The sequence below is a fragment of the Alosa pseudoharengus genome, unplaced genomic scaffold (genome assembly GCF_046254945.1).
Source record: "Alosa pseudoharengus isolate Yale_2024_CS ecotype anadromous, Long Island Sound unplaced genomic scaffold, YU_APseudo_1.1 YU_APseudo_1.1_scf_7, whole genome shotgun sequence".
Classification (NCBI taxonomy): Eukaryota; Metazoa; Chordata; class Actinopteri; order Clupeiformes; family Clupeidae; genus Alosa; species Alosa pseudoharengus.
This window is the reverse complement of record NW_027468859.1, coordinates 22037232-22055213: the sequence shown is the minus strand read 5'-3', so window position 1 is coordinate 22055213 and position 17982 is coordinate 22037232. Positions and strand designations below refer to the sequence as shown.

The 17982-nt window shown below is 40.1% G+C and overlaps 1 protein-coding gene and 1 non-coding gene across 2 annotated transcripts; one reads left to right on the top strand and one right to left on the bottom strand.

Annotated features, from left to right (window-relative positions):
• Positions 1 to 13781: 13781 nt before the first annotated feature.
• Positions 13782 to 15385, bottom strand: glrx5 (glutaredoxin 5 homolog (S. cerevisiae)). The gene is made up of 2 exons (XM_076272792.1): positions 14989 to 15385; positions 13782 to 14280 (listed from the first exon to the last, which is right to left on the bottom strand). The coding sequence occupies exons 1-2, from the start codon at positions 15281 to 15283 to the stop codon at positions 14108 to 14110; spliced, it is 468 nt and encodes a 155-aa protein (XP_076128907.1). The 5' UTR covers positions 15284 to 15385; the 3' UTR covers positions 13782 to 14107.
• Positions 15386 to 16014: 629 nt separating this feature from the next.
• LOC143110913 (small Cajal body-specific RNA 13) lies at positions 16015 to 16256 on the top strand. Its single transcript, XR_012984467.1, has one exon.
• Positions 16257 to 17982: the final 1726 nt, after the last annotated feature.

The following is a 17982-nucleotide window of genomic DNA, read 5'->3' as shown; positions in this document are numbered from 1 at the left end:
GAATGCTCAGACACTTACCATGACACCATGGGCAAAGGGACCAAAGTTTCACACAGTCTTTAAAAAGTCTGTGGACTGGAACAGCACAGCACAGGAAATGGTGCTTCATTACGGCTGGGCGTATGAGGTGACCTGACCTTGTGATATTACAGAAGTGTCCCTGGGGCTGGTGAGCCTTATTAAACTGATAAACAAGGAAATCAGAAACACGTGGGCCATGGTGCAATGCATCCCACTCCAGCCATCCAACTACACACAAACACACACACACACACACACACACATGCACAGACACACACGCACACACGCACTCGTACACACACACACACACCATCCCAGTTTTGTGTGTATTTTTTATTGCTAGCGTGTAAAAGGCAAAACACGAAGGGAATGGCGCATTTGATCTATCTCTCTATGTCTGTGGGAGAGACCCACCGTGGCGCTCGACTGAAATGAAAAACAAGAGCGAGGCATTTATTAGTGTGAGCCCCAACAGCTGTTACCCTCCGACTCTAACTCAGACGCTGTGCTGAATGGGGATTGGAGACCACAGGTCCAGAAAATGCCCTTTGAATCCTATTCACTCTGAATTGCAATTATGATATTTGAATATGAATGATGGAGGACAGTGAGTATTGGAAGTTCAGTGAAGGAGGCCATGCTTCTTGAAGAGAAGCTGAATATAATGTGCATGTAAATTTTAGTTCTGGAAAGCTACTGTTATTGCTGCTTTAGTTTATGCAATGTTTTGAATGATAATACACTAAACATGTGATGATGTATAATGTTATGGTATGACTTTTGGATATAATGTATCATATTATGTGAGAGGAGGACATTAAATCAAATATGCAGTAGAAAGCCCTCTCAAAATGTACCTAATAAATTAATTTCTACCCTCTTGTTGATGGTTAATAATGACATGAAACTCAATGTCTCAATGAATCCCAAACCCTCATTTACAGCAGCTGCATATAGCTTCGCATGCAATGATATATGCCATGCTAATGCTAACAATACATGTAGGTGCAATGCAATATGTATAGCAGTTTCATTTAAGCTTGTCAGTCAAATACAGTCCTATATGGAAAAATGATCTATAAGTATTTGCATTTAATTAATCATTCATTCAATATTGCCAACACTAAATTACCAGAGCATTGCACCATCAATTGACAGGCACTTAAGCGGGCACTAGGGTATGCCAATGTAGAGGAAACAAATGTGTCTGTCATAATGACAGATGACATTGAGTGTCTTGGCAGAGTGCCTAAGGTTATAAAAAGGAACAGAAGCAGTAAAAATAGATAGATTAGAAAACAAAGAAAAGAAATGTTATGTAATTCCATGTAGGGTGCAATTGCTGTCAACTCAATGCCAGCAAAGTGTGAAACTTTTGCTGTGAGTGAGATGATGAGTGGTTATTTATTCTGAAGTGTGTCTGCAGCATCTGAACGTGGAATGTCACTGAGCATGTCACTTATGAACCAGAACTTGAGACACTATCATACCTACCATGTAGGCTACCTTAAGTCCTGTAACTATCTCAGCTTATACACAGTAATAATCAGGGATGTAGTGGAGGCTAAATGCAAGTAAACACAGTTTATCCACCTCTGAAATGTCAGAAATAGGGTTTATCCACTTCTTAAAATAGTTAATTCACCAATTGCAACTTTTAACATTCAAAAAGCACACTGTATTATCCACTTTCACAATATGTACACTCATCAACACTCAGGAACCATTTACCACTAGTATGGTTATAAACATTGGACAATAACCTCCACCATCACCAAACATGTTCAGAAAGCTTTTTTTACCGCAGTCCACCTTACTGTGATCACAGAATTTAACCAACTTCTTATTTTACCACTGCACCCCTGGTAATAAAGTGTGATATGCCAGAAGTACTACATGGTAGCAGCAGAGCCCTCACTTCTTCTCTCCCCAATATCACAGCCGTGGTGGTGCAGGCAAGCCCATCAGTGCAGTCTGCGAGTGGTCTCTTCAGTGTTGTGTATCGGCCGCTGGGAGCTCGAGGACATGATCCTGTCCAGTGAGGATGATGAAAGACGCGCGAAGCTGCAGCTCACACCTGCGGCTACCGCACAGCTCAGCCCGGCCAGCACACAGCGCGCCACAGACCAGTCCAGGAGCTCAGGCCCCTCCTGCGCCCTGTTGCTTTACCCAGCAGATATGTTTGGGATCTCAGACAGACAAGGCTATTGGCTGAGTTGATAGACCATGTTTCTTCTTAGTAAATGTCAAACCATGAGACAAGTGGGAAAACTGATCATGCTACCATGTCCTCTGAGAAAAGCTGTAAAGCATGCATGGGTTTACACAGTATATGTAGCTTAAATATGGACACACACAAAGAGAGAGAGAGAGAGAGAGAGAGAGAGAGAGACTGTTATACATGTATCTATTTACTTGTTTATTTATTTGGTTGACACTTGTATAGGCTACATTATACATTGTACTATAGCGTTAGACATAAGTAAACACCCACTGTCGCACAAAAAGCTCTCTCTCTCTCTCTCTCTCTCTCTCTCTCTCTTTCTCTCTCTAATTGCCGTCTGTCTCTTACTCGAGGTGTGATTTATCATGTGTCACAACCTCAGAGCGCCACAGTTTGCTTTCCAACGCCAAACTTCACACACGAATAAATAGCTGAGGCTGTCTGTCTGTCTAGCAAAAAAAAAACATTGAACGCCTGAGAGGAAAAAAGGACAAGAGAGAGAAACAGCAGGAGGAGGACGAAGAGGAGTGTTTGGTTAGAGTAAGTGGGCGTGATCTAATTTGAATGCTAATTTTGCACAAGAAGCACAACAGTTTAGATTTTCATTTATTCCACAGCATGCAAATGAACGTAGAGCCATCTTGCATGTAGAGAGAGAGAGAGAGAGAGAGAGAGAGAGAGAGAGAGAGAGAGAGAGAGAGAGAGAGAGAGAGAGAGAGAGAGAGAGCAGTCTCTAATGGATGCCATTCATCCGACAGCCCTACAGGGGCCTGGCCTCAGGAAGAGGATGCCTAATTGAAGGAGATGAAGAGGAACGCCTTAATGAGTTTGGGTGGCAGCAAGGCAGACACTGTGTCCATCTATCTACTGTTGTGGCAGGGCCACACACACACACCGCTCCCACACAGTGAAGATATATTGTTTTGTCATGAGTGTTTCACAGTACATCTGTTTAGCACAAAAGCAACTGGGTAATTATTATTTTGTTTTACCTGTGCTCTGTCTTTAAATACACTCCTAAGATGGAAAATGCAATTGTTTATCTACACCGTCTCTGGGGAGTATGCTACAGCTTAATGATTTTATTTTTTTCCATTAGTTAATGCATTATCCGCTTAGAACCGCAGATCTGAGCTAAATGCTACAGTGTTGTTTGGGTACGATATAGCAGCAACAACAACAACAACAGCAGCAAGTGAAAGTTTCAATGTAAAAGGTCTTTGGCTTCTGGTCCTGAGGGGCATTTTGCCCTCGGTCGTGTCCAGAATGTTTTATGCATGTGAATAATCCTGTGAATATTGCGCCGTGCCACAATGATGTCTGTGGGTGAAGTCTGATGTGGGGGAAAGCGCTGGCACATTTCCCATGGCCAGATGCATTCTGTGCTGAGTGAGAATGTCACCTTTAAAGGCCTGCATTTATCCTGTGCTACGTAACCCATCCTCTGTTTATGGGACTCTCTTGTGTAAGGGTACTGACACATTGCGTGCCCAAAAATCCATTCACAGCATCATGGCTATTAAAACACAACACACATACTCTCATACCAAAGGATATTGTAAGATGTGCTAAATTACAACAGAGAACCCTCATTTTTATATATTGTAACTACACAGTCAAGTATAGTAACATACCAATTAGCTTTAGCACTGTCTATAAGGATAACTACCAGTAACACTAATTCCATGTCTAATCCTAACTGCAACTTCTATAAGAACAAACGTTCAGTATTTCTCTTTAATATATTAGGCCTACATTATGATTCACAGTAAGTAACAGCAACACTAAGTAACAGTGTGGTCTGTCTGTCAGATAAGCAGTTGTTCATGTCTTGTGATGGATGTGCAGGCCATGATCTCACCCTGACTACTGAGGGTGTGCCTGTTCACACAAAGCATAAAGGTTATGGGAGCACTCGCCTGCGGAAACACAGAATGATAAGGATGAGCTGTGTGTGTGTGTGTGTGTAATGGTCAGCAGAGTTGATGTTGGTTAGCGGTGAACTGTGGGGCATGTTTTTGTGAGATCACATCTGTGTGTAATGTGAATGTGGTGACATAGGAGAGAAGTCAGGAAGCAGTAGCAGTTGTGTGCTATGCAGTGTGGTGAAACAAGAACAAGCCTCATTCATTCATTCCTGATTTTTTTTAACATTACCAAACTAATCTGTTTCTCAACGGGCATCAGGATGATACCTAAACACTCACTGCTTTTTTTTTTGTGAAGACCACTACTATACTGCAGCAGACATTGCTGAATGAGAAGACTTAACTTTTATGTCATTATATCCAGGATCAGACTACCGGTATATCTTCTTTTCTAGAGATATCATTCATTCCTTAATTCCATATTTCATTTTATCCACCATTATGATAAAGTTTTGGGCAAAGTGGCAATAATCTCCCTGGTTTTATTCCCTGGAACCAAAATAGGTGGGAAAATATTAGTTCATCAATCACCTCACTTACTGACTCAGTAGTACTGAGTAACAGAGTAGTCTTCACAGTGTCCAAAAGCTTCTGGTTGAGCGAAAATTAGGTCTTGGGCAAGGTCTTTCTTGGGCCAAAATGACCTTGGTAAAGAAAAATCATTATAACAGTAACTCCACTAATGATGTCAGGGGCAGAGGCATGGATTCACTACAAGTGGTAACAACATGAGCCATGCAATTAGCTAGAGACAAAGTGGTCAGTTGCTTTTAATACAGTTTATCAACTGCTTAGCCGTTCTGTGCTCGCCCTCTCCTCTCTCTTCTAACATGTATCAAAGCTACCAAAGCATTAACACTCACCCAATTAAACCACACAAACACATAAACAAAAGCAATGGATGGGTGTTATTCAATCCGTTGAACTCTTGAAGTTTCTTTTTAAATTTCAGGTTCATATAGACGGGAGCGTACCTATGTTCCCCGGGTCCTATGTTCCCCGCTTTGTATGGGACCAGGGAACATAGGACCTTTTTGTAAAACCCTATAACCATAACCCTAACCCCGAGCGGGGAACATAGGACCATACGGACTTTGCCCACAGACCAGTCACATTCCCACTGTCGCCCATTCAGGGTCTTTCTTAGAGACGAGACTGGCACAAGAGGTCATGTCACAACAAATTAAAACAACAACTAAAAACTGCAGTCATGTCTCCCCTCACTCAACCATCTCGTTAGAATTTGTGGGTGGTGGGGGGATTTGCGGGCCCCTGGGCCCAGATGTATTAAGGGCCCCCCACTAATTGTCGCATATATAATTGGGGGGGGGGGGTTCCCCCAGAACATTTTTAATTTGTTTGACACAAGCATTCCCCCTTATCTCAGTCATACACTTCCATCTGCTCAGGGAGCACACTAGCTGTTGTGATGCCATTTCACTTTTGATTACATGTAATGCGTTTATAAAACAACAAGCACTTGAAATAACATCATTGTCTTCTTGTATGACATCGTAGTCTTGGAACAGTGGCAATAAAAGCATGACATTTCAAACATACCAAATACATCAAAGGGCATGTACAATATATGTGAGGAACTTATGCAAAATACTGTATGTATGTGATTATCCAAAACAGGTATATGACATTTGGTCATAGCGTGGAGACAGAGTCTTCAATGACAAATGTAAAAGCAATATTCGTCACTAGAGGGAAGTGATGTGCATCTTGTGATGTACACATAAAGCCTGTCTGTTCTTCTGACACCTCAGAGGCTACATATCATTAGACTCACTGTTACTGATCAGGGGCCGTATTCACAAAGCCTTTTATCTTACCACTAGGAGTACTCCTAAATCGCACTAAAAGATTTTAGCTAGGAGTTTTTTCTTAAAAGTTATTCACAAAGCCTTTCAGACCTACTCTTAGTAAGGAAAAATGACAACTCCTAAACTAAAAGTGAGTCTTCGTTGCTATGGATGACGTCATTACTCATGCACAAGCTTGACTGAAGTGACCACCTTGATTGGCAGATGATTGTAACGCGGGAATGAATCCAAACCATGGAGGTATTGGTTCCAAACACCTCCCTTACGATGATGAGTGACAGGTGACAGGTCTGAGAATGCGTGCGCTACACAAGTAGTGCTAAGGACGGAAGATGATGAATAAACTGAACTGAATAAAAAGGCCTAGCCTAAATGAATAAAGAGTAAGGCAAAACAAATAGCCTAGTAGCCTAATGAAACATGCGGATTGATGCAGTATCTTTGCAACATTATTAAATTAACATGTCACCATAGCCTATGCCTACGTTTGCAAAGAGGAGAACATTTTAATTTGATTCAACATGAAACGTTACATTTAATTTACATGTTGACAATGAGTAGTTTTGGTTGTTGTTGGTGGCGTTATTGCATCCCTTTTATGCCTAGCCTACAATGCAAAATTGTTCCCTCGCGATTTGAAGCTCCTGTTGCCGCATAGGCTACGCATTTCAAAACATCGCAACGTGAAATGCCACAAAAAGCTGTTTGTGAATATGTCTTAGTGAGTTAGGAGTCCTCTCGACTTCTTTTAAGCTGTCCCAGACTTAGGTGCTACTTTTAGGTCTAAAATGCTTCGTGAATTAGGCCTACTTCTTGAATTTCCCCTAGGGATCAATAAAGTATCTATCTATCTATCTATCTATCTATCTATCTATCTATCTACTTTTAGTGAAAAAAAATAGGAGTCCTAAAGTTAGGAGTGACACACCCATTATTTTTAGGAGTTGCTACTAAATTCGCCAGTTAGGAGCTACTTTTAGCCTTAAAATGATTTGTGAATACGGCCCCTGGTGTATAGTAAGTCAAATTTCTTGGCCTCTTGGCATCTAGGAGTGTTTTAGACCATTCTAAATCACTAGATGTATTTGAACTCTGACCTTATTTTACGTTGGGTGAGCAAGAGCTTGTGAAAGGTAATTAGATGACAACATTTAAAAAGTTCCTCCCTTTTCACACGATGTCCTTAGAGACTATACAAACAATATCACAACATATCTTGGGTTTATATAGTATGATCAAGAAACTCTAGAAATATATGTGAGAAAAAGGGAAAATCATTCACAGACTGCAGGACTTTGAAAAAGATATCCTCAAACATTATTTCTTTGAAATCATTTGAAGTATGATACAGAGGTTTACAGACATGTACAATTCTGTGAATTTCTATGCTTACATTTGCAGTGAATGTAAGTTTGTTTAGCCATGACAACAATGTCCACAAAACTTATGCATGATATTTCCCTTTCCTGTTTCCCCTCTCTGAATGACAAGAGTACAACATGCACATTGGTGATGTCAATCTGATGTGAATAAATTGAGATGATAAAAAAAAAAAAATCATTGCGAGAGCAGAACAGAGAAGTGGTGGTGAAGGACAAAGACTCAGGGTTCCTCATTTGTCAGTCTGACAAAGAGGAACAGGAAGCAATGTACACTGTGAGCAAGTAATCAAGCTTCAGGTTCAGTCCTCTGTTATATCCATATTTGTGAGACAAACTTCAGGTTCAGTCCTCTTCTCTAATATCCATATTTGGGACTAAGGTCAAGTGGTAATTTCTTAACTCCAGAAATAGAGGGTAAAAAAAATTCACATTAAGTCATGAAACTAGACAGGTGGACAACATGCACATATTGTGCAACATAGTGCATTTATGTCATTTATATACAAACTATAACTGTCTTGAGAGATCATAATATATGTTTTTGATATTTTGACAAATGTATATTAGGCCATATTATATTAAAGATTATCAATAGTTACAGCATGATATGGCACTGGAATTATATTATTACATTGTCATACTGTATGCTATATTATATATATATATATATATATATATATATAGCATACAGTATGACAACATATACAGTTTCTTATCATACTTAGGACATCGTTGTGTTTAGTTTACAATGCTGGCTTGCTGGCTTTGAGGGAAGTGTTTCTGTAAGAATATCCTTACAAGAACTTCATATGAAAAAGACATGCTTCAGAAGCCTATAAAGCCTTCAAACCACACCGTAGAGTATGGACCCTGTATATGAATTATGAGGCAATATCACGCTTGTAATGTTGTCAAAACCAGATCTGAATATTAATGCGGGGGCAGAAAAAAGCTGTCCCATGAATGTTTCACAAGTGTTTTTATCTTTTCCCAATTCATTTTTCATATTCTCCCATCTTCTGTTAGCCTCTGATATGTTTTCAACAATGCAGCCAGTTGTAGGCAGATATGATTTGAAAAGCAAATATATTTTCCCTGTGGAAGTGACATCAACTCAAACAACTCTAAAGAAAAGATAAACACATGCAGACTAAAATAGTGGCAGACAAGCAAACACGCTTGCGTAACTCACAATGAAGCAGTAATGTCAACATATTTGGTCCTCTGTTTAATTCAACAACTTTGCTCAATTCCTGCAAATATCTGCACTTTTAGCTATTTCAGTATGAGTGTGATGCTAGAGGATTACACCTTTGTGCAGTTATGGCCATGAACACACCACTATGTGTACTGTGGTGAGTGTCTGGAGCGACATCACACGTGGCTTTCACAGCCAGGTGAGAGGTATTACAGAGGGGGAAAAAAAACAGCTTCTGAGAAAGCACTGATCCGTGCCTTCATCACACTCCCAGGGAACAGAGGGCTGCTCCACACAGCCTAATAAAAGGTGACATTGAAGCCCAAGGATGGACCTCAGTGACAGCTACCGGTCTATTCAGTCCTCAGTCAGTGAGGGCTCAGTAGAGTGGCCGAGGTGTTTCGGTATACCTCTGGACCTTGTGCATTCTAAGGGGGATTTCGGTATACCGAGGTGTTTGCCCTTGAGCAAGGCACCTAACCCCTCACTGCTCCCCGAGCGCCGCTGTTGATGCAGGAAGCTCACCGCGCCGGGATTAGTGTGTGCTTCACCTCACTGTGTGTACACTGCGTGCTGTGTGTGTTTCACTAATTCACGGATTGGGATAAATGCAGAGACCAAAATTCCCTCACGGGATCAAAAGAGTATATTTACTATACTATACTTATACATTCTTTGTGCCGAGGGCGGCTGCTGTGTGGGATATTAGCTCGACAGAACGCACTGCTGGGCACCTAATCAAGGAGAAGAACACTCTCACCAACTGGGACAGAGAAAAAGTGGGCTTGATGCTTGCTCACCTTTGGAAAACAAAAACCCAACACACACAAAAAGGAACGCCGCACATCAAATCTTAGGACATCATATTTATTGTGTGGTCAGAATAGTCTGTAAATGGTAGCTGTTTCAGGTCATGAGAGAAGCACAAGGAGCCTTTTTGTTAATAGCTTTGCTTTTCCCTTCTTTATCCCCCTTAGCTGTGCCATGACACCGCATCAGAGGGAGAACAACAATGCGCCATTAATTAGGAGTCTTATTGTGCAATTATTGAGAGACTCACAAAAGACTTCATTATGTTAAAACACTTATCCTACACAAATGGAAGGTCTTTGTGATACCCAGGGCATATCAGTGCCAAAAAATAACACACTGGTCAAAGGATACAGCTGTGGTTTCCACATTTGCCGACTGATATAAGAGTTGGACAACACTGCCTGAAAAGGTCAAAGTTCATAGGCAGAACCACTCAAAGCATATATATTTTCTGTTTAACAGTAATCTGGATAGTGTTATCATATTGGATTCTTAAAACAGTCAAAAATACTAACACGTGAAAACTATAAACAAATAACCAAATAAAACAACATTGTCAGTAGAATTACAACAGTCTACACCTAACATTTTGATTAGGCTACACAATGAAAGAGTTTTCCACACAAAGCAAAACTTTCATTGTAGTTTGTTGCAGGATGGTACAATCTCCTGAATTCCCTGAGCCAAAATGGCCATGTCACTTTCATCACCCTGGCTTATGACTATAGACGTAAAAGTTCAGACATTCAATTCTACAGTTTAGTTTAAAAAGAGTGGCCTTAGACAGCGTAGCCAGCCTTCTGGCTCCATGTTCAAAGGGAGGTGTAGATGTAGACAAAAACCACGACGAGCAAGTTGAGTACTGTTCCAACGATGCCAAGGAGGGTCAGAACGGACTCTTCTTGGCTCTCTGTCCCCTGTGATTCGTCGTATTCAAGGATGTATTCCTCGCTTACCGTTGTCCTTGGGAGTGTAACATGCTGCTTCCTCTTGAGGCCAGCCTGCTGGGACAGAATCAGACAGACTAACATGCAAGAGAAACACAAATAGAGCACAGGACGGATAACAAAGTCAAACAAACGGCTGGTGATTTTGATCAAACTTACTCGGCCTCTGCGGAGCACAGATTTGACTATTGTTTTCCTCATTGCTCAGCTTTCTTTTCCCCCAAATATAGTGGCAATGCAAAAAAAGTAGCCAACGCTGACTTATGTATTGGCCCTGAAACTTTGTTCCCTCAGGGTGTAAGCAAACAGAAAGTAGCAAACACACTGTGCCAAAAAGAAAACATGCGTGACATTGAACTGTCCTGTCAGTGATGGGGTCAGTAAGTTTCTTTGTATTTCCATAAAAAATATACCTTGTGCCATTTCTTTATATATTATTGAAGACTACCATTTGTCCACCTCTGTTCTGTCTTTGGGTTAAACAAAGACCTTATAGTTAACTTTAGGTGAATTATATGTTTGTGTTATTAACTGTAAATGTATTCATGTTTGGTATCATTGTAATAGTCTCAGTACAAGGATTGTAATGATTTGATTGTGAGAATGTTTGGAACATTCTATAAGTGATATTTCTGATATATAAGATATCTCTCCTCATGCTATTCAGATAGGTGTGAGATAGGTGTGAGTAGGTGTGTCTGATGCCAAGTGGAGAACCAATCACGTGGGATTGTTTTTGGCGCCATTTCTTTCTTTGTTTAAAGCATTCAAAAGTAACTAAACTGAAATGTTTGTCAGACTTAGACTAAGAAGAACTAGAACCTGGAGAACTGAGAGAGAGAGAGAGAGGGGGATCCACAGAGGCCATGGCATGGCCTGTGCCATGGCCTACAGAGACCATAGACCATTTCTTACCCTCGCTGCTTGTAACAGAATAAAGCTTGGATCCTGACCTTTCATCGTCCTGATTAAGTCTCAAGAGAAATATGGTAGTAAAAATATACTATCAGACCTTGTGCTATGTCTGTCATTTTCTCTGAAAGTTGTCCCTGTGGGTCAGCCTGAAGCTGCTCATAACACTTACACTGAACTTGCCCCACAGAGATTCACCTCTGTTGAAAGAAAATCAAGATCTGAGGGTTGTGCTGGACAGGACTGAACTGGCCATGGCATTGTGAGAAATTCACCACCAGGAAGATTTGCCACATTTCCTCTATCTTGTCAGGAGGTTTCATAAGTTTCTCACATTACCACTACAGGGGGTTGCCCTTGAGGCTGTTTTTGCCTGAGAGATACAATCATGACTTTCAAATACTGCTGGTTCAGTTGTCGTGTCTCCAGCTGGCCAGACAAATACACTACACAGACAGACAGGGGCAGAAGTGTACAGCCATCTCTTCGAATGCTAACATTTCTTTTCTCAATTTTTTTTTTCTTTGTTTGTTTAGAGCCAACAGGATAAGGGTGTCTTTTAGAACACACACAGACACAAAGCAGCCCCTGTGAAGTCACAGGATATGCAGCAGGCTCGTCGACATAGACATACATTTCCTTTGACAGCTTTTAGGAAAAGCTCTTCCACCGTCCACGGATCTCTCTTTAGAGGTGTGGGCCTCCCTCTACACCGAGAGGAAGTGACTGAGAGAGAGAGAGAGAGAGAGAGAGAGAGAGAGAGTGAGTGTGCAGAGTGAGTGACCTGTGAGAGAGACATCTCCACAAATGGAGGGAACCGGGTGAGTGGCATTCCACGCTCCTCCTGGCCCACATTAGTGACCAAGAGCTGTGGTCGCCTAGCAACCAGCTCCAGGGAGAGGGAAGATCTGGGAAGTGGAGGCGACAGGAGAGATCGAGAGAGAGAACAGAGGGGTAGCAGCTGAAAGCGAGGGATGGTGTGTCTCTCTCTTTTATTGTGTGGCACCACACAGCTGAACTGTTAGCAAAATATTATACAGGTATAAAAGCAGCAAATCTTTCATAATCCCTTGACAATTATAAAAGACTCTGATCTGGAAACAGGAATCTAAAAGACTGCTCAGCAGTAACTTTTAAAAGTGTGTTAAATTTAATCTATACCATAATAATGTATTAAGTGTCAGCTATATAAGATGTAACAAATGCACCTGAAAAAAAAAAACAGCCATGCACAGCCTCAAACAACTCAACCACTTTGATCCCGATAAGCCCATGCCACAGCCTCAGAATTATTTGATGCTGCTGCCCTGACAAGCAGTTGTAATAGCAGGCCGTCATCAGTGCATCAGGTCTTTTCAGTGCATTTGGGTCTTCCTTCAATTGTGCTCTTGTTCAAGTGAAGACACTTATACACCCTATTGTGAAATTCTTACTGTTAAGTTACGCAAGGTGTTTTTAAATGCTCAAAATCAGACTTTGTACAATTGAAGGAATCTGGGGTGTCAGATGGGATCTAACCTTCCAGGAGAGAAACATCACATCCTTTATATACAAATTTACATTTGTATTTTTGTAATTTGTATTTTAGTATATTAGTATATTCTTTATCTTCTACAGTCCTTATTCCTTAGTTGTGTTTTTTTATATTATATATTTTTAATTACTTTTTCTACTGTTAGTGAATGTGTGTGTGTATGTTGTCTGTATGCTACTGTGACCTTGAATTTCCCCTAGGGATCAATAAAGTATCTATTTATCTATCTATCTTTAAGCATATATCAAACAGAAGCCTTACGAATATATTTTGACCTGAAAACTAAACCAATTGGATTTTAATTCCTCATTAAATCATTACATTTCATTGGACTTATTCATATCAAAATTACAAGTCTACTTACTCATAACTTACATTGAGATCTATTATCTATCTGTGTCAAACCTTCTAAGTAGGAGATTAGATATTATTCTGTTTGGGTTTCATACTAAGCTGTCCAAAAGCACCTCCTAGTGGTATATACAATAACTTGTTTGTAAAGATTTTTAGGCCTATATAGGTGAACATGATTTTACATTTATGTTATGATAGTATTTCACTTGTTTTTCATATATTTCACCAACAACACATTGGCTATATTAAGTGCCATATCTTTAAGACACGTAATTAAATAGTTCACCCCAGTGTAGGCTCTTGTCTTCAGTGCATCATCACTTAATGGAAAAGAAAACAATATGCTCGAGACACAAAAAGCCAGCATTGGCTAATAGTGGAATTTCTGGAATAACAAGGCCTTTCTTAAGAACAAGGAAAAAAGGAAGGACACAAGGAAAAAAGTGAACCAATTTTCAATTTGCATACAATAGGACAACCGTAGACACTGAAACTATTTGTCAATGTAAAATGCTGCACAGCATTTAAAGCCCTCCCAAATACTTTACACACCCCACACAGTAGCCTAATGGCATTAATGTCAGGTGTCAAAATATCAAGTTCAGACAGACATAACAAACTAATAAAAACGTACAGTAATAGACTTTAAAATATTTTATTGACAAAGATTTTACATGCCTCTAAATTAAATATCATTACATCTTAATATACAACACGTATATACACAGTGCACTACATGAGTATGTTCTTTTGACCACATAAAATCAAATACGGAGCAAAAAGAAATGTGATTATGATCTGACGTGTTCCTATATATAGGATTTGGACAGTGTGTGTGTATCTTTTTGGGTAGTCTCATCCCCACCAAAGTAAGTCTCCAAACAGGTCACGTCAACCAACTTCTTCCAACATCTGGCCTGGTGAATCCTTTACCAACTTCCAAACTCTGCCACTCAACAGCTTGTCTACTTGGACTCTTGCTCTGCATCCAAGAGAGCAGATCTTATACCCAGTTTATTGAGCTCATCCACCAGATCACCGCTCTGGTGCATCTGCAGCAGAATGTCACAGCCACCCACAAACTCCCCATTGAAGAACACTTGTGGAATCGTGGGCCAATTGGAGAATGTTTTCACACCTGTTGGAAGAGCAGACAAAATACATCAACAGTGCGAATGTAATACTATCAAACCATAGACTAGGGGTTTCCTTACTTGTTCTCCAAGAATTTCGGAGTCTATTCAGTTAACGCCCCACATGTGCTGCTCAGCACAGATAATAAATATCGCTAGTAACCTTCGGAAGATAACGCTGTTCAATTACATTTGGCCACTAGTGTAAACAGTTGCTTTAACTTAAACCATAATGGCAATGGAGGATCTGTCTGATCACCTATGACAACATTCACAAGACATGACATTTGTTTCCACGTACTTGTATTCGCCATTATTTGAAGCAAACTAGTTGGTTAACTATCAGCAACGATAACTGCAAGCTGATGGAAACAGCTAACGTAAGTAAGGCAGTGAGTGTCCAAACACTAACACTTTCAATCTTAAAGAGACTGTTAAAGACTTTCGTATTAATATCAATACCAAGCTGACCAAATGGAACCGTAACGTTCATGAAAATAGAAATGTTAACTTTCCTTTTGATATACATATAGGCCTACCTATATCCAAAATATTAACTTAAATATGACAATAGATTGTTATTGAACTAGTGGACAACCAAGTTACTCAGCACATTTACGTTAGCGCTTTAACTGTTATGCTATTTGCTAACAGTAGTTTAGTTGAGTTACTCGGGCATGCTAGCTAGCTGGCTAGCTTTAGCGATAGCTGACCTTGTCTGATGTCTTGGTCATCCAATACATTATACGAAGCGTAGTCGTCAACTCCGTGCATCCGCAAAATCTGGACAACGGCATTACTAAACCCGCACATTGGCTGAGCGGGCGTCCCTTTTATGAACACAACCACTTTATCCTTCTTCACCATTTCGGCAAGATTCTTCTGTATATCTGCCGAGCACAAGAGTCGGGCCGAAGCACACGGCAGATGTCTGTCAACTTGAGTCTTATTAAATAGCACCGCTCCACCTCGGAAACACCGAGCAGTTGTCCTGATTAAAGTGTTCATTTTTAAAGTAAGACAGAAAATCCTAGCTTAGCTTGGACAAAGACTCAACTGTTGGGAGTAACTTCTCCACTTGCCAAACGCCACCGGATAGTTATAACACTTTCCTTCTGAACCTACATAGAATGAGCTGGAGAATGATCTGGATAGGTTGAAAGATAATTGGTTCAATCGAGTTTGCGTTTGTATCCGATTGGCTAATAGAAGTGTCAATCAAATGGGTTACACAAGTAAAATTAAATACAATCCCTAAATCATTACCACACGTATATTTGAGCTGTACACGCTGTAGTTACAAGACTGCCATAATCGTTTAAATTTAATGAGCTTTGAAAGTAAATTAAAAACTCTAATTCTTCCTCAATGGGAGGGAGGCCAATGACCACAACGCTTCCTGTTATAAAGACGTCACTTCCTTACAAAGCTGAAAGAGGGCTGAGGGTGAATCAGGCAGTATTGAAATCAGACCATTTGAACGTTCTTGTTTTGCTTTATTAACTAATGCTAATGTGTGCATCCTTGTAGGGTAAGTCATTCTCGTTTGGCTCTAAAATCTTGTTAAATACATGCTGTGAGCTTCTGGGTACCCATATTAACGGTTGATAGGCCATACAAAACTCAATCCCAGTTCACCAAGTCTTTGTGGAGTAGCCTAGCCTACGATTGCACGGTAGGAATATATCCTGTATGATTTTAAGTGGTGGCTGCAATCCTGCTTAGAAGCCCCTTGCGCTGTTATGCAGCTTGTGGCACAACAGGATTGCATAGAGTGAAAATGGGAGCTAAGGCGTGACTTCACAAGTTGTAGGAGTTTCACGTGCGATATCCCTTTAACAAACTGTTAAATTCTGTTTCCACGGCAGTGATGGTTCACTTTTTACCCTCACTTATCAAAAAACAGACAGAGCAAAATCGGCAACATGATATTGTTTGTTTGGTCAAGTGTTCCATTCAAACACTCAAAGTTGCTACATTGTTGCATTGGTTTACTCATGCTCCAGTCTTCGTTAGTGGGAAATTCACCATCATTCATCTGTGCTCTCTTCATGTCTCTCACGTAGGCGGGACCAGAATGGCTCCAGGATTGTCAGCAATGTTCTCCAGATTGTTTGTGTAATTTGGTTTTAATAGTCTAGAAATTCCCCTTTAAATAAAGACTTTTGTTGCTGATGAACTCGATGTCTTCTCTCCAGTATGGCAACCCTGTTTATGTGATTCCACACCCTTTTAACACTTAACTATTAGATAATAATTGGTATTAGGCCTAGTCAGTAGACTATATACTTGAAGTCATTGACACTATCTGACCATCTGACTCATGCTGGATATGATATGGTGACCATGGGGTCAATCTATTCAACCCAATTCTATATTTATTAACATAGTTTCATGATCAGGGTCAGTTTCAGGATCAGGGTCACCAGGTTTTGTTTGCTCCAACAAAAATTTTAAATGTAGGATGCCTCATTTAAAACTACACCACTTTACCCCATCAAAGCAGCAAAACTTTACTGTGGGCAAAAAATAAATGGACCGGATACATTCTGCAATAACAAGACCAGTGAAAAACCAGAAATACAATAGAAAACATCCAGCGATTCGAGAGTAAGACCTGATGCTATCTGATAGTGAAAATAGATGTATAGAGTATAACAATATGCAGAGGTGCATGAAATAACTCCAAATACTCCATATTGCACAACCAGTTGATAGCCAAGAACATTTATATAAGTATATACACTTTTGATCCCGTGAGGGAAATTTGGTCTCTATGAATATAGGTGAAAATCCAGAATGAGTGAAATCTTGCACGTAGGCTGACATCTGCCACTTTGTACTTCAACAGGCAATGTTGAGTCACTGCAGCTTGAAACAGCAAGGAAAGGTGCAGTCATGGGCATTGATACGATGAAGAATTAGAAACCTAATTTCAGAGCAGGCCTGGATCTAGCCACAGACAACTCAGATAATGTCTCCAGACAAAAATACACACCCATGAACCAATTGTTTAAACACAACACAGTCCTAAACACTGGGCAACAGGTGAGCCCTTGTCAACAACAGAAATTGAAGGTAATGTAGCACAGAGAGGAGGAGTAGGACGAGACTTATAATCCTACTTGAACAATATTTCTGGGGGGGGGGGGGGGATTCAAGCACTATCCTAGGAAAACCTGTTTTGTCAATTTCTTTTTGTATTGAGATCAATAGTGTGTAACTGATTCAAGCATAATCAGAACATATGATGGATGTGTTTGTGATATGAGTTTTGATAAATAGTGATATAGTTTTGACTGAAGTTTTTCTTTTTGCAAGAGCGAAGGGATTCTGCTAAGTGGATGTAGTGTTGTGTTAATTGTTTGTAGTGTTTTGTAGGGGGGGGGGGGGGGATTCAAGCACTATCCTAGGAAAACCTGTTTTGTCAATTTCTTTTTGTATTGAGATCAATAGTGTGTAACTGATTCAAGCATAATCAGAACATATGATGGATGTGTTTGTGATATGAGTTTTGATAAATAGTGATATAGTTTTGACTGAAGTTTTTCTTTTTGCAAGAGCGAAGGGATTCTGCTAAGTGGATGTAGTGTTGTGTTAATTGTTTGTAGTGTTTTGAAAAAATTGGCCCTGTTTTCAAAATTGTGCTTAAGCAATCGTAAAAAAAACTTTAATTACAGTAGATTCGTCCGTTTTCGCTCGCTCCT

Bases quoted from the DNA above. Each gene is read 5' to 3' on its own strand.
- glrx5 (XM_076272792.1), bottom strand. From the start codon at position 15,283: ATGAACACTTTAATCAGGACAACTGCTCGGTGTTTCCGAGGTGGAGCG. The intron at 14,281-14,988 runs GTCAGCTATCGC...CTCTTCCAACAG, and splicing joins TGACCAAGACATCAGACAAG to GTGTGAAAACATTCTCCAAT.